The sequence below is a fragment of the Trachurus japonicus genome, chromosome 3 (genome assembly GCF_045865225.1).
Source record: "Trachurus japonicus isolate A0001 chromosome 3, Traja_1.0".
Lineage (NCBI taxonomy): Eukaryota > Metazoa > Chordata > Actinopteri > Carangiformes > Carangidae > Trachurus > Trachurus japonicus.
The window spans coordinates 8,517,426-8,532,370 of NC_140909.1; the positions used below are offsets into that span (position 1 = coordinate 8,517,426).

General features: G+C 41.1%; 1 protein-coding gene across 1 annotated transcript; it reads right to left on the bottom strand.

Annotated features, from left to right (window-relative positions):
- Positions 1 to 870: 870 nt before the first annotated feature.
- Positions 871 to 14,654, bottom strand: slc17a6b (solute carrier family 17 member 6b). The gene is made up of 12 exons (XM_085759210.1): positions 14,219 to 14,654; positions 12,359 to 12,614; positions 11,390 to 11,508; positions 9,157 to 9,271; positions 7,866 to 7,953; positions 7,661 to 7,747; positions 7,018 to 7,160; positions 6,736 to 6,885; positions 5,565 to 5,697; positions 5,075 to 5,185; positions 2,757 to 2,884; positions 871 to 1,404 (listed from the first exon to the last, which is right to left on the bottom strand). Exons 1-12 carry the CDS (start codon positions 14,290 to 14,292, stop codon positions 1,063 to 1,065), a joined length of 1,746 nt encoding a protein of 581 aa, XP_085615336.1. The 5' UTR covers positions 14,293 to 14,654; the 3' UTR covers positions 871 to 1,062.
- Between the last annotated feature and the right edge of the window lie 291 nt (positions 14,655 to 14,945).

Genomic DNA, 14,945 nt, shown 5'->3' on the forward strand with positions numbered 1-14,945 from the left:
AGGAATATATTAATACATTTTTCATCAGAATAATGTATTTTGCATTTATCTATTTATTATTTCCCCCTTAATTTATTTCTTTATACTTATGTTAGTTTTTCCTTCATATATATCTGTCATATATATATTTTTTATTTATTTAAGATAAATCCTTCGACAGTGCATTGGTACAACTAGACCTTTTCTGGCTTTAACTGTGACGTGGAGTATAATATTAACGGGGATGGCTTTACTCCTGCACTACACTGCTGAGATGTGGCGGCGGGTCGCAAAAGCTCAACTCAAACTCTTTGTGTGTCAGAGGTACAAAAATGGATCACATACAGCAAAGTGTAACCACCACCACCACACAGTCATCACAAGTCGTTTACGCCACTCTCAAATCAAATCTCTATAGAGCAGTTCACTTACATGTCAAGGACTTTTACACACACACAAGAAGCCGTGGGTAAGAAAACCAAAAAAAAAGTCATCATATTGTGCATTAGGAGGTCACACTACTCTGAGTGCATTCAGGAGAGATACAGTACAATCTATATCAACAGAGTGTCTAGTTTCTCTTTACAATGCTGTGCAGTGACATATTCACACACTGTAATGGCTGGCTTGTAGGAAGTCGTACTGTTAATTAAACAGTTAATTTTGATAAATAAGGGGTCGGCTCTGATGGGCAGCTCCTATGTAACCCTACAGGCTTCAGTGTGGCCACGAAGCCTCGGCTGATGGGATGAAAATGTTCACGTCTAACACACGATTGCACTCCAAATAAATATATCTATTATCAATATGCATTATAATACATTTACAGACTGCCAATTTGATATGTGTTACATCTCTATTCATCAAATATCTTTAAACTTTCTATGTATTTTAGTATTTATTTATTTTTTACAGTAGATTGATAATTTCTTAGATTTTTTTTCTTTTTTAGAATTTGTGCAAACAATACAACAATGGATTGTAGTTTTCTTGTTTCTCGTTTTGTTGTTGATATTTTTCATGACTAAACTGAAGCACACTCAGGAAATGAAGTCTACTCGTGTCAGCGATTGCGTATTTGGTCTAGGAGTATCCCTCATCCTGCCTGTATCCGTAGCCTCCTCCCTGCGCCTCCTCTTGGACGTACTCCTCCGTCTTCTCCCAGCCGGTAGCCCAGCCTCCGTTCACCTGCGTGGTCGCGCCGTACGTCTTAGCCGGACCCCCGAAAGCACCGTAACTCTGAGTGATGTCGCCGGTCTCCTCCGCCAGCTCGTCCTCGTCGATGAAGCCGCACTTCTCATCGCTGGTCAGCTCGGGGTCGGCCCACGGCTGCTTTTCTCCCGAAGCAAAGAGCCCGTAGAAGATCACGCCCCCGTAGTGAACCATCGAGGCGATCAGGAACACGTACTGCCACTCCTCTCGGGTCTGTAGCAGAGGGGAAAACATAAGAAAACTATTAATTTTTACCATTCTCAACAAATCCAAAGTGCAAAACAGCACATAAGACACACCATTACACAGGGTGATATGCTTCTGCATGAACATCAACCTGTATGCAGCCTTGTTGCTGCAAATAATCACTGAGAATAGTCCTAAAAACACATATTACTTCTGTTTTAGGAGCTTCCAGGACACTTATTTTGAATTTGAGTTAAAAGAAGGGTTGAAACAAGCTGATATAGAACGTATAATACACAATCGTACCTCTTGGAATAAGGCTTTAATAATCTTAAAGCTTCTTGTGGTTAAACAGAAGCAGAAATAGGTTAAAGGATGAAATGAATCTTTAATTCACTGGCTAAATGAATAATGCATATATACATTTTCATGTAATAGTATGGACTCTCTATTCTCTAATGTCAAGTTTAACATATATACAGCTTTTCAGCCACTGAAATTTATGAGCTCCACTGTGTATTGTTCGTGCAAAATCAATAAGCCTGAGTTTCCTGTTATAAACTGTGAAAATGTCTATACAGTCTTTTATAGTTCAACAGAGAGAGAAGACAGATAACAGAGGCCACTCTGATTAATAATTGATAACATACCTAGTTGTAGGTTACTATATGGCCTAGTACAGTATTGTACTTGTACTTACTGTACTGTATATGTAACAGTGGGTGTTTCACAGGACGACTTTAAGTTGTCAAATACACAATGAACACTTGTATCTGCTAATAAATGCATAAAGTCTGTTATAGACCATGCATGAAAGAGGAATGCACGATAACTATCGGTTAAGATAAATATAGCCCAATATTGGCTGATAATATCATAAATAGTTATTGGCCAAAATACACAGATAAGTCAGATAATTTTTTGCAGCTTACTAGAGCCAATCATAATCAGCCAACCCTGCCTTGATTTCACTCATTTTCAGTCAGTTTTCCCCCAGAGTCGATTTGAAGTGATAACAAATGTTGATTTCTGAAAAGTCACAACTGTTCTTGTTTTTGTTGTGATTTCAGTAGTGATGTTATATTATTGTGTTAAGTTAGTGGCAGAGCTATAATGTTAAATTCATCTTTACTGACGACATCTTAGCCTTTCTTAACCTCAGGTGTGGATATAAACTATTAAAAATGTTATCGGTTATCTGTATCGGTGGGAAAAAAAGAGTCATTGTGCATCCCTAGTTTTAAATGTAAATGGTGTATACTGTATATACTTATTAGAAATGCATAAATAAGGTGTTGCCCACTCATTTACAGCTCGTTTAAGACTTTAAATCTTAATTACTGTGCCATTTAGAGGCTGAAGGGATGAAAAGCCTTTACCTTGTTCTTTGTCATAGCACCAACAATCAGTGGACACACCATCCCAGACAGGGTGCCCACACCGTTAGAGATGCCCATTAGGATACTGGCATAACGCGGAGCAATGTCCAAATGATTGACGTTAAAACCTAATGGAGAAAAAAGAAAGAAAACCGGACATGAAAATATCGGCTGTTGATTAAAAAAAAAAAAAAATCCACATGAATTATGACAAATGGAAGGAAGAGCTGTGACCATATGTGTTAACTAATAATAGCAACAGATTCAGGACATAGTGGTGGATAAAAACAGCACAACTGGTGACCATTTTGTTGGAGAAAGCGGCAGGAACTCGCCACACATCTTCCTCCTCCTCCCCCACTCTCGACTGGCTGAATGAGTAAGTGTCCTCGCTGAGCTGCCGGCTGCCCGGCAAATCCCCCAGGACGGCTAGCGCTGAATTATTAAACACTCCAGGAGTAAGCTCAAGAACAACAGGCAAGAAACTGATTTTGCTCTCAGTCACAGAGCCCTGCATCGTCTGTAGCCGGGTATAAACAAAAAAGATCTGTTGAATGGAGAGCAACAGGGAGCTGAAAGGCTGAAGTGCAAAACGTGTTGCGATTAAAGTCTGAAATCTGATGTTATATATATATCAGACGTCTCCAGTGACACAGCGTATTTTGATTAAACTCAGTGCTGAACGCATCTGAAACATCATATCACATAACAGCAGACGCATCACATCATTGCTTTGGATATTAAATATGCAGCTTTGAATACATTTTAATGTTTGTCATGATACGTTTCAACGCAGCTGCGTGTCAAAGAGTCTGAACCGTCTTTAATTTAGCTCAGAAACATGAAACCTCAAGACAATTTTCTGCCATTCTCAAATTTACAAAACTGAAAAATGATTTTGGATTGAAATAAAAGAGGCTCTGGTTAAATGACGAATAAATCAATTATTAAATGAAGAATAACTGCACCACTTCTCGTTCAACTGATAGATTTCTTATAGTCTTTTGCAAATTAGAAATGATGTAAAACAAACTTAGTTTACCCTGAAATTACAGTCTGCTATCAACCTTTAAATTATATCAATAGTTATATTGTTAATTACATTTTAGAAAATATGTTCTTGTTGAGGTAAAGATCCAGGAGATGGCTAGCTCAGCTTATCTTAGCATTGCATGGCTCTATCCAGAGGAAACCAAGGTTGTTAGAGGTCAGAGCATCCAGCCCAAAAATATTCCAGCACATAACACCCCATAACACCATTTTTCAAACCTTTAAACAGAGTCAGACCAGCTCTTTTCCTCTGTGTCCAGTCTTTACAGTGAATGCTATGCTATGTTGACAATGGCTGTAGCCTGTACAAAACATCAGTGCATTTCCCCTAAAATTTGAAACCATCCCTTAAACTTTCCCTTTTTACTACTAAAATGGTCCCTTTGTTGTGAGACAACTACACAAAGACACACAACAGTCATCACTTCATATCATTATTTTATATAATATTAGTGCTGTCAAAGTTCACGCGCTAATTTTGGCGATTCATTTTAAACATTTAACGTCACGTGTTTAAAAAAAAGCACTTAAAGTTGTTTTGTTTACTTCCGTTGGCGGCTGACCCATAACCTTTGTACCAGCTGTAGCGCTGTTAGTCATCACTTTTATTAAGTTTTAATATTTTGTCATGCGAGTAATTAACCGTTTAGATGCCCAATATGCGGTTAGTTTATCCAAATGACGCCTGTTTGGAAGTTAATTTAATTGCTTAAAGAGACCCAGAGGAGCTTGCTTTTGGTTATAAGAGTCTCATATTAATGTGGATGAATCTACGTTACCCACTTGTTAATGGGTCCATTTTCGATAAATATATCGTTTTGTCTTTATAGTTATTTTGATATTATTTTGTGGTTGACTCGCTCAGCATTTCCTAGTTTCGGTTTCCTGGACGCTGCCCAGTGGGTCATGGGAATAACGCCGCCGGATCGCTAGTTGGCATCGTTTATGGTCGGAACTACGACGGTATCTGATCGTCTTCTTCGAACCTCTGACTTTCATTCTTGATTAATGAAAACATTCTTGGCAAATGTTTTCGCTTTCATCCGTCTTGCGCCGGTCCAAGAATTTCACCGTGCGTACGGAGGCTCATGGGAAATGTAGTGTGAAAACAATTTGCTTTCCAAAACTCCTCGTAGTACCTTTCATCTCGATTAATTACAGAAAATTGTGCGATTAATTAGTTAATTTTTTTTAAGCGATTGACAGCCCTATATAATATACTAGGTTGTACTGAAATTACATTCTGAGTGTGTTACACTTGTACTAACCTGATATAGCGAATCCACTGAAGCCCACTGCCAGCACCAGGAAGGATATGGCCACCCCTTTGCTGTGGGAATATCCTACCACCAGCAGCAACGTGGCCTCCATGCCAAATCCTAACAGAGAGAGACAGCAGGTCACACACACACACACACACACACACACACACAGTAACGCACAGAAACACACAAAGCCCAGGGCTGTTGGTCTTTGTGGTGCCAATTGAATTAAGCATGATACATGGTCTGCACTCAATTACGTAAGTGACGGATTTAAAATCGATGCACGGTCACAATCAGCAACTCAACTTGTGTACAAGAATTGAACAGATGGATTTTTGCAAAAATCCAAACAGGAGTGTCTCTTGCTCCCATCTGGCAGCGAAGAGCGACTGAAAAAAGACCAGTATGGATCTGACACCATGAGAATAACACCCTGTAACAGTGCAGAGAGGAGGTGTGGAAAGTGATTTTTCATCCAGCTCAGACTTCTCACCTCCACAGTTCATCATTTTCCTGACAGTGGTGGTCGTCACGATGTTCCTGGCGCGAAGGTAGTCGGCCAGTTGGCCGCCGATGGGCACAATGATGGTCATCACCAAGTGGGGGAGGGCGGACAGTATGCCGACCTGCAACCACATACCGCAAATCAGCTGAATAAGCTGCAGCTCAGCAAATTTATTTTGAGTAAACTGTGGGAAATTATTTTCGTCTCAGTCTTTATTGATTCTGTAGCCTGGGAGGTTTTCCCCCCAAACTTGGCAATAGATTTTTTGGTCATTTATGTTTTAAATATTCATGATAAAACCAAGTTTTAAGAAGCTCAAGGTAACTGTATCCTAGACACCAATACAGAACAGAAAGAGACAGTCCTTATATTAAAGGGATAGTTCAACATTTTGGCAATTTGGCCCATTGCCATAATCCCTATAGTTTTAGGAGTAGGTTCGTTACCTTTAATTGTCCCTCATCAAACTCTTCAAATACACCATCCCACAACTCAGAGTTGTTTTTGAGGCAAATGCAGAGACTGTTTGCCGAAAAACTGCCCCCGACGGGAACACACATCAGCGGTTTTGCATGAATTTACCTCGAAACGTTCTGTTATTATCTCATAGCGTGGTGAATGTGCAGGTCACAACTTGTTGGATTGTGTATTTGATGAGTTTGATGAGGGAAACCAAGAAATCCCATGAGCCTCCGTAGCGTAGCTCTGAGCAGCTCATGGCTCTGCTCCGCCGTTCTAAAAATAGCTTGCACTGACAATTAAAGGTAACAAAGCTAGTGCTAGACTATAGGGATTATGGCAATGGGCCAATTTGACAAACAAGCCTATTTGTCATTTGTGCAGCAGGTTATCACAGCCCATATATAACCTTTTTTTGTTTGGCGCTTATGTCTAGATACACAGGAATATAACAGAGGACACATGTTCAATTCCCATGTGGAAGTAGCAGTTTATGTTATACCCAAGTAGTTCTTGTGCATAAAACTATTATTATACAGTAGTTTAAACTGTGAGGCATTTCATTACTATATCCATGACAATCAATGACAAAAAAAGACTGTTGTTGTACTTGTTGACATCTGATGTGTCAGTTGTTCTGCCAATGCAGATCTTCCTACAGTAACATTGTTATAGGGAACACATTTATTTGCTGACTCACCTTACTTATCTCAAAGCCAAACACTTCCTCAAAATACGCAGGTTGGCTGATCAGCAGCAGGTAGAAGGTCCAGCTCCTGCAGAAGTTGGCCACGATGATTGCATAGACGGGCATGGAGGTGAAGAACTTCTTCCAGGGGGTCTTGAATTTCTGGAAAGAGATCATCACAAAGGATTAGACTTTAAATCACCTGTTTTGTCACGGAGAAAAGATGAAAAATGGCTGGATGGAGGTGTCACTTGTTGTTATTATTGTGTTGTTACTTCTACGTAGTACCCTCACCTCAGACGGACCCATTAGCTTGGCGCTCTCTCCAATGCTCTCCTCAATGTAGCAGCGCTCCTCGTCAGTGATGGTGGGATGTTCAGCGGGGCTCTCGTAAGACACAAGGATCCAGAACATGTACCAGAAGATGCCAAAGCATCCTGCACATCACAGACGGGGTTGCATGTCAGAAAACAAGATAATTATAAAGCCAATTTTGACCTCATCAATAATACTCATACGCAGTACGCACACACCCACACACAATACACACACAGTGTTTGGTAGTGTGATCTTTCTAAAATGCCTGAGAGAATAAACCCAGACAGGAAAGCTAACTGTATTCAGTCCAGAGAGAAAGATCTGGGATTATTTATTGACACACCAAAACATTGGGGGGAGGAAATCAATACACAGTCTGCCTGGATAAATCCGTTTGACTTTCACTGGATCCTCTCTGTCAAACTATTAAGGTTTCAAACAAGCTTAAAAACTTTCCAAATAAACACATGTATATTCTTTTTTATCTTCTTTCAATAGATTTATACCTAATTTCCTTTTCCACTGCTCATTAATACACACACACACACACACACACACACACACACACACACACACACACACACATATCGCACACAAGCCCCACCAATCAGTCTCTTACCATAGACATAAAACACTGAGGACCAGCCTGAATACTGGACCAGGATCCCAGCCAGAGGCATCGCTATCACAGCACCAGCGTAAGAGCCTGACAGACAGCGAGACGAGGGAGTTCAGATTCTTCTTAACCAACAATGGTAACATGCATCACATCAATTTTTTTAAACCCAACTTTATGCAGGCCAAACAAAGAAAGTATTATTTACCACAGAAGGATAAGGTGGCCAGGCGACTCCTCTCCAGCGGAGGAGCCCACTTACTCCAGATGCCGTGACAGGCCGGGTAGGTCACTCCCTGAGAAAACCACACAGCTGGAGTTAGAAAAAGACTGGAAAGGGTAAATTATAGAGCTCAGTCTTTTCCTTTGTCAACTTGTTTTGGAAATATGCACTGAGAGTGGACAACGCTCATGTGACGTTTACGTACAGTATCTCTCTTAATATAAACGCATAGGTTTGTGCAATGAACAAATTATTGGCTGTACCCAACACAGTATTGGCCCAGTAAATAATACTCTCAAAATATGTCTAATAACCAATGAAAATTAACACTGTGTCACCCTTGTGATTAACATGAGAAAACTGAACAAAGAGGACCTCGAGAGCCGCTCATGGAGCAGAGCCGCCCCGCAGCTATTAAATGTTCATCAGTCACTAATTTGAACAAACTGTGCTGATGTAAAAAACCCAATCTGCATGGGCTTCATGGGAACAGTGCAGTTCCACCACTCTTTAAAACCTGTAATATTGGATCTTAATATTAGGTTTTAAGATTAGCTCTTATGAACTATCATTTTCCCTGCAGCGTGTTATTGGATGCTCGGCCACGTTATTGATGGAAGACTTCTGTGTCTTTTGACGCCATTTGTCAATGAAAACATTGAAATAAGAAAGAAAGAAAGAAAGAAAGGCCTCAGTCAGACAAAAACATGATATTTTGAATAATGCCATTGAGAAATGTCATCATCTGTTATATTTACAAAGCTAGGAACAGTAATATCAGCTGTGTTTTCTTCACTGAAATACAAATTTCATTCAACATGTCGAGATTCATTATTCAGCAGGGTGTCATGTTGCACTACACAGCCAGAGCATTGATGTGCTTTTGCATATCAGCATGTTTCTTTTCATCAATCTGTATACAAGCACTTTACTATTATGTATCCAGGAGGACTGTAAAAAAAAAAAAGAAAGAAAAAAAGACCAGGACTATCCCACAAACACTCCGCTATAGTCGACTGGATCAATACGGCTCATCTCATATTTCGTCTGGCTGAATATCCGGTGCACGTTACTCCAGCACAGTCTTTTCTATTGGACTAAAATTTGCAGGAAGTCCCTTTTTGTATAGAGTATCACAGTAAATCTCCAGTTATTCATAGCCATGAGAATAAAAAAAAAACCCCACAGCAGATACATGTACATGTGTGTCTTGTGTTGTGTTAATGGCGAGGTTGTGTTGAGTGCTGTTTTGTGTTTACTTCATCTAGTCTCTTACCTCCACCAGCCCTTGTAATATCCTGACAAAGATGACACACCCATAATGGACCCGTGCAGCCGAGGGAATGAACATGTTGAAAATGGAGGTCAGGACGATGGCTGCACCGAACACCCTGAAAATGGTAGAGAGCGTTTTTAATATACTGTAGTACTATTTATACACAACCTTATAGCAACAGAGCAGTGAAATATCGCAGTAGAGGACGTACAGTATAGGCTGCCAATAGGAAAATGCATTGGCCTCGAGGTTTTGTGATTTCACTCTGCACTGAGACAGAGAGTATGTTTATTCAAGTATAGTACACGGTACTTAAACCTCAGCACTCTCATTTTATGACAACTTTAGAGGAAGAAATATTTTAATTCATATACATTTATCTCACAGCTGTATTCCCAGTTACACTGCAGATTCATTTTTATTGAATCAAAAGATGGAAGGTGGATTAATATAGATTATGATGCCAAGAATTAGGTCTGTATCAAGGAGTTTAGATTAGCCCTGTACATTTAGCATTTGTCTATAAATTGATTTTTTACAATCAAATGATGACTTAGCAATAGCCCAGGCCAGTCTGCGTGAATGCAATGACAGCGTATTTCTATACACTGTGGTTCTTGCAGCTACTTGCTCCAATGAAACACATGAATCCATCCATCCATATTATATTATATTATTTGGAGAAAAAAGAAACGTGCCACATGTGTTAAAAAAAAACTCTAGTGTATAATACTTTTCACAGCATCAGAGCAGAGCGCATAGCCCCCCACCCTCTCCTATGTGTCGCCTAGCAACCATTTTCACGTGGGTTACCCTTCAAGAAATATGTTTTTTCATAAGTGAGCACATTTCAGTTTTTGTTTGACATTTAATTTGAAGAAAATAAGAATTCATAGTCTACTCATCACAATCCGTCCAATTAGAGCTGCTTTATTTATTTGTTAATTATCTGTCTCATTTTCTGCAGCTGTTCAATCTTCAATTCAATTCATTCAATCAATCATTATTTTATTTTGTGTGTGTGTCTGTGTCTATTAAGTATTTATATTTCTTCATGTACGGAAGCCGCTGAGGGAGTGACACCGAGGCCATCCATAAACACCCAGCTATTTCTCATTACTGTCACGTCCCCTCCCGCCCCTCTCATCTGCACGCGGGGGGCAAACCCTAATCCGGTTGAGACCAGGTTTGGGCACGAGACCAATTGATTTGATTGCATCCCTGTGTCAATCAACAGGGCGAGATGCAGAAGCAGAGCTGCATGGGAGGGATAAAATAAAAGAAATAATGCGCTTTTTTCTTTCTTTTCCATATTATTCTTTTAATTATTTTTCAATTATAAGCGAATCCTATTGTAAACTATGCGATCTGAACTGCCTGCACCAATTATTGGGTATAAGCTAATATTTGAAGGAATTTTAAAACCTTTATTTATAACAATGAGGCCTCTAGTGTGGCGCAGAAGCATTTTTTTTATTTATTTGCTTGAGCCATAGATGATGTGTCACCATGAGACACGATCATCCAACAAACAAGGAGAATACAGTATTATCAACATCCATCACTCGACTCCCAATCCCTGAAATGTGCGTCATCATTGTGCGTTAATATTATACAGCGCTATAGCCCATAGTGTCTGGAACACGGGCTCTATAACGTGATTATAATGACTGTGCATTGGCAGTGCTCGTGTGAACAAAAGCCTCTGGCGACAGGACAGGGCTCTGGTCTCGATGCCCTGAGAGAGGAGACGGATTAAAGCCCCGGGGGAGCTCATTAACAGGTGGCAGGAGGCCGCGACAGCGACCGGGAGCTGCGAGGCTGCAGCCCGGCAGTCAGTCAGTCAGTCAGTCTGCTGTCTGCATGCAGCTCCACGCTCAACCTATAAACTGTGCATTCTTACATAGATGTATATTTTAGCAAGATATCCTTCCTTTGCTTTGTTTTACCGTGATTTTATTTCAGTATAGGCCAACCAACCAGATTTAGGCTATTTAATTTCCCATGTGGTCGTTTTCGTTTCAATCTATTTTCAAATAATAAGAAAGAAAGAAAACACAACCTACAGTGAGAGTCGTTACTGTTCAGTAATTTCGTTCAATAGGCCAAAACAATAAAAGAAAAATGAAAGAAATTATAAAATACCACAGATTATCTGCCACAATGGAGGGCTGGATCAGTGTGTGTCAGTGTGTATGTGTGTGTGTGTGTGTGGTATTAACGTGCCGCCTACCTGTTCGCTGCCAGCCTGGAGGATATGTATCCTCCCGGGATTTGTGTCACGATGTAGCCCCAGAAGAAAGATCCGTGAATCAGTCCCACCGTCTCCGGATCCCAGTTGAACTTGGCTTTCTGGTAGAAAAAAATAAAAATAAACATGGAAATCAGCAGCAGCGTTAGAAAGAAAATGATTGAACCAGAACCATTAATATATGTGACCATGCATTTATTTCTATAGTGTTAATCCAGAAAAGAAACATTAGGACTGATGTAAAGAGGCCTGGTTATCATGAGAGGCCTGCAACGGTTCACTCAGATCGGATCAATAGCTGATCATGTAGTAGCCTATATGTGTATTATTTGTTTACTTGTCTTAAACGCTTAAACAGGCTGTATATATGCAAATGTGATCTATATATTCTATTATTGAAACATCTTCTAAAAGGCGTGTGTGTGAGTGTGTGTGCATTTTAACCTTGTAGCTACACACACATGTGCTCTTTTGTGCAAGCACGTGCTCTCAAGGAGTGAGTGGGTGCGTTACTCACGTTTATACATTATTTAGCCTTTAAAACCTGTGACACAGTGACTCGTTTTGGTTTAAATCTATTTATATCTGCACTACAGGCCCATAATAAAGAATATATAGCCTAGCCTACTATCAAGGAAAGCTGGCTTTATATAAAACCTATTTCTCTTATGTATTTGAGTAATAATAATTAAAAGAAATCCAAATTTAAATTTAAATTGAGAAAAAACCCATTAATCGTGGTTATTGGAAACAGGGGCTAATTTCCTGATAGCAGTGGGCCTGTGCAGAAATTCACTCTCCCCTTCCTCACGGTCTTTCCCTAATAAAATCAGATTGGGTGGGTGAGTGAGTGGGTGGGTTGGTGGGGGGTGTCTTGGCTCGTGAGGCATGCAGCAGCCTGCGTGGTTTTTACGTCATGGGGGGCTTCTCGCATGCATGCCGACGCCACACCTCTTTGATGATGATCTTGCCGTTCTGGTGGATGGTGCTGTTGTTGACCATGCCCACTATGGCCACGCCCAAGTTACAGCGGATGCCGAAGGAGATGCAGAAGCCGAGTCCGCTCATGATGGCGATGATGTAGCGGCGCGGCAGACCGAAGCACTTGCAGTCGCACAGCGGGGGCTTCTTCTCCGCGGCCTCCCGGGGCCGCCCATCCTCCGTCAGCTCGATCACCTCCCCGGTTTTCTGTTTCCTCTCTATCACCCTGCAACAGCCAGCACCGACAACACCGTGCGCTCAGTCTAACTAACACATCAGCACAAGAAGTTATAGGAGGCGTAAAAACTACAAACACACAATTAAATCCACCTGTGATGGAAAAAAAAGAAGAAGCAAATCTCAGAGGGCCCATTTTTATTTCCACTCTGTATGAAGCTCTGGATAAACTGTAGATGGAAACTTTGGATCTTTGGTGGTTTGTGGTTTGTTTATCTTTCCCATCACCAAAGTGCAGGATGTAATTTTTGCAGCATCACCATAATAAAACAGCTCAGAGCTGCATGTGGTACAGTGAGGCCTCATCTGCCTCTGAGAAGCTGCAACGACGAATCCAAACCAAACATGTTCATCTATTTAAGCAGCATATAGTAAAAAAAACATGATAATAATAATAAGACATCAACACAGAGGCAGATATGGCCTGTGGAGCTGGGAAGAGGCAGCGTGTCCCTGACTGTACCGCATTGCAGCAGCAGCCCGCTCGCTTTTCACACTAATTAGCATTCACGGGACCAAGCAGCAGCTCCAGCCTCCAGACACAGTCTGTGGGCATCCCTCACTCCCCTCACTCCCCTCACTGTTTTTTTTTTTTTTTTAATTCACCTCCACAAAGTCATATTTGCACGCATCAAATTCAGCATGGAAAAAAAACAAGCATTTCAATTCCAGTTAATGCAAACGAACGAAAAACTGAAAAAAGGCCCAAAATAATATGAATGGTAATGAAATAAGATGTTTAAAAAAGGTGCAGGGCAGGAAGAGAAATCAAAGGCCTGGTGCATCGGGAAAATGCGTTTTTCTCTTTTTTGTGAAAACCAAAGAAAATGCAAAAGCAACCAAAACAAAAAAAGAGAAAGAAATAGATTTGACTGTGTGTCTCCTGCAGATTTAGAGGAATAACAAAGGAAATGCCCCCAACGGTGAATTCACAAGGGACTCGTCTAAATATAGCAGGAAGTGTAACATGAAATTCATTGAGCTGGAAGCAGCAGAAAACAAACGGATCCACGTCACATCCAGCGAAAAGGAAGAATAAGAAGAAGAATAAAGTCATGATGATGGTTTAAAATGAATATGACACACAGGTTTATTTATGATCCTGTGTGTGTGTGTGTGTGTGTGTGCGTCACTGGCCTTTAAAGATAATATGAAGAAATACATCATAAATTATGAATGAATCCACACAATCTGTTAATGAGATTCATCATCAGGACGGACTGACGGCGTGCACGTTTTCATCCAGTGGCATCCAGGTTCATCCAAACCTCTGCTATCACGACACACACATGCACGCGCGCACACACACACTTACACACACAAGCGCGCGCACACTTGATTGCATAATTTTGTTCTCACTTCCAGAGGCGTGACCATGAGATGAGATCCCTGCGAGTTGTCAAACAGTTTTAGGGATGACCTGCAGACAGACCAGCGCATCACTGCGGCTCCGTCTGTGTGTGTGTGTGTGTGTGTCTACTTCAAATACATCATGTAAATAATCAAACTGTAAGAGCACGCACAAATCAAGGTGGGAGAAGGAAAAAAACAAAACAATCAAACAAACAAAAAACAAAACCAGCCAGTCCTTACCTGTGCATTTGACCCAGGGTCTTCCCCGCAAATTCCTTCACCCCCGCCACCGCTCTCGTCTTCACCGACTCCATATCCAGTCTCTCCCTCTCTGTGTGTGTGTGAGTGTGTGTGTAGGCCTGTTTGTCTTCTGTATTATAATATTTCTTTCTCACTGCTTGGTCGTCATGTTACGGCGCGGGATGGCCGACTGCAGCGGCGTACGAGGAAAGAAAGAAAACAACAAACCAAACCAAACCAAACCACCACTAACTTCTAGGCTATAGCTATACTACTGTAACAAAACGTGACGCCGGTCCCAATTACGCGCGACGAGCCTGTCCTTTAATTGTCACAACGACGACACTGAGGAAACAAACACACACGCTACACGCTACACACACACACACACTCTGTCGTCGTGGGGGAAATCAAACGAGCTGTGCGCCTTCATCCAAGCACCTTCACCACCGACACCAACAACAACAACAACTCATCCCCCGCCTGGAGCAGTGCGCGACGAGCTGCGCCGAGTGCCATCACGACGGAAACAGAAACACGAGTGGAACTGAATCTGATCAGTCACAGCACAGCGGCGTCGACCGATATGGATCAGTGTCCGAGACCATGCAGAGAGAGGAGAGGGAAAAAAGAGAGGGAGAGAGAAAGGGAGAAGAGAGAGCAAAGTGGGGGGGAGAGGGAGAGAGAGAATAAATGAATAGAAAAATGAATTTTAAAAAGAAAGAAA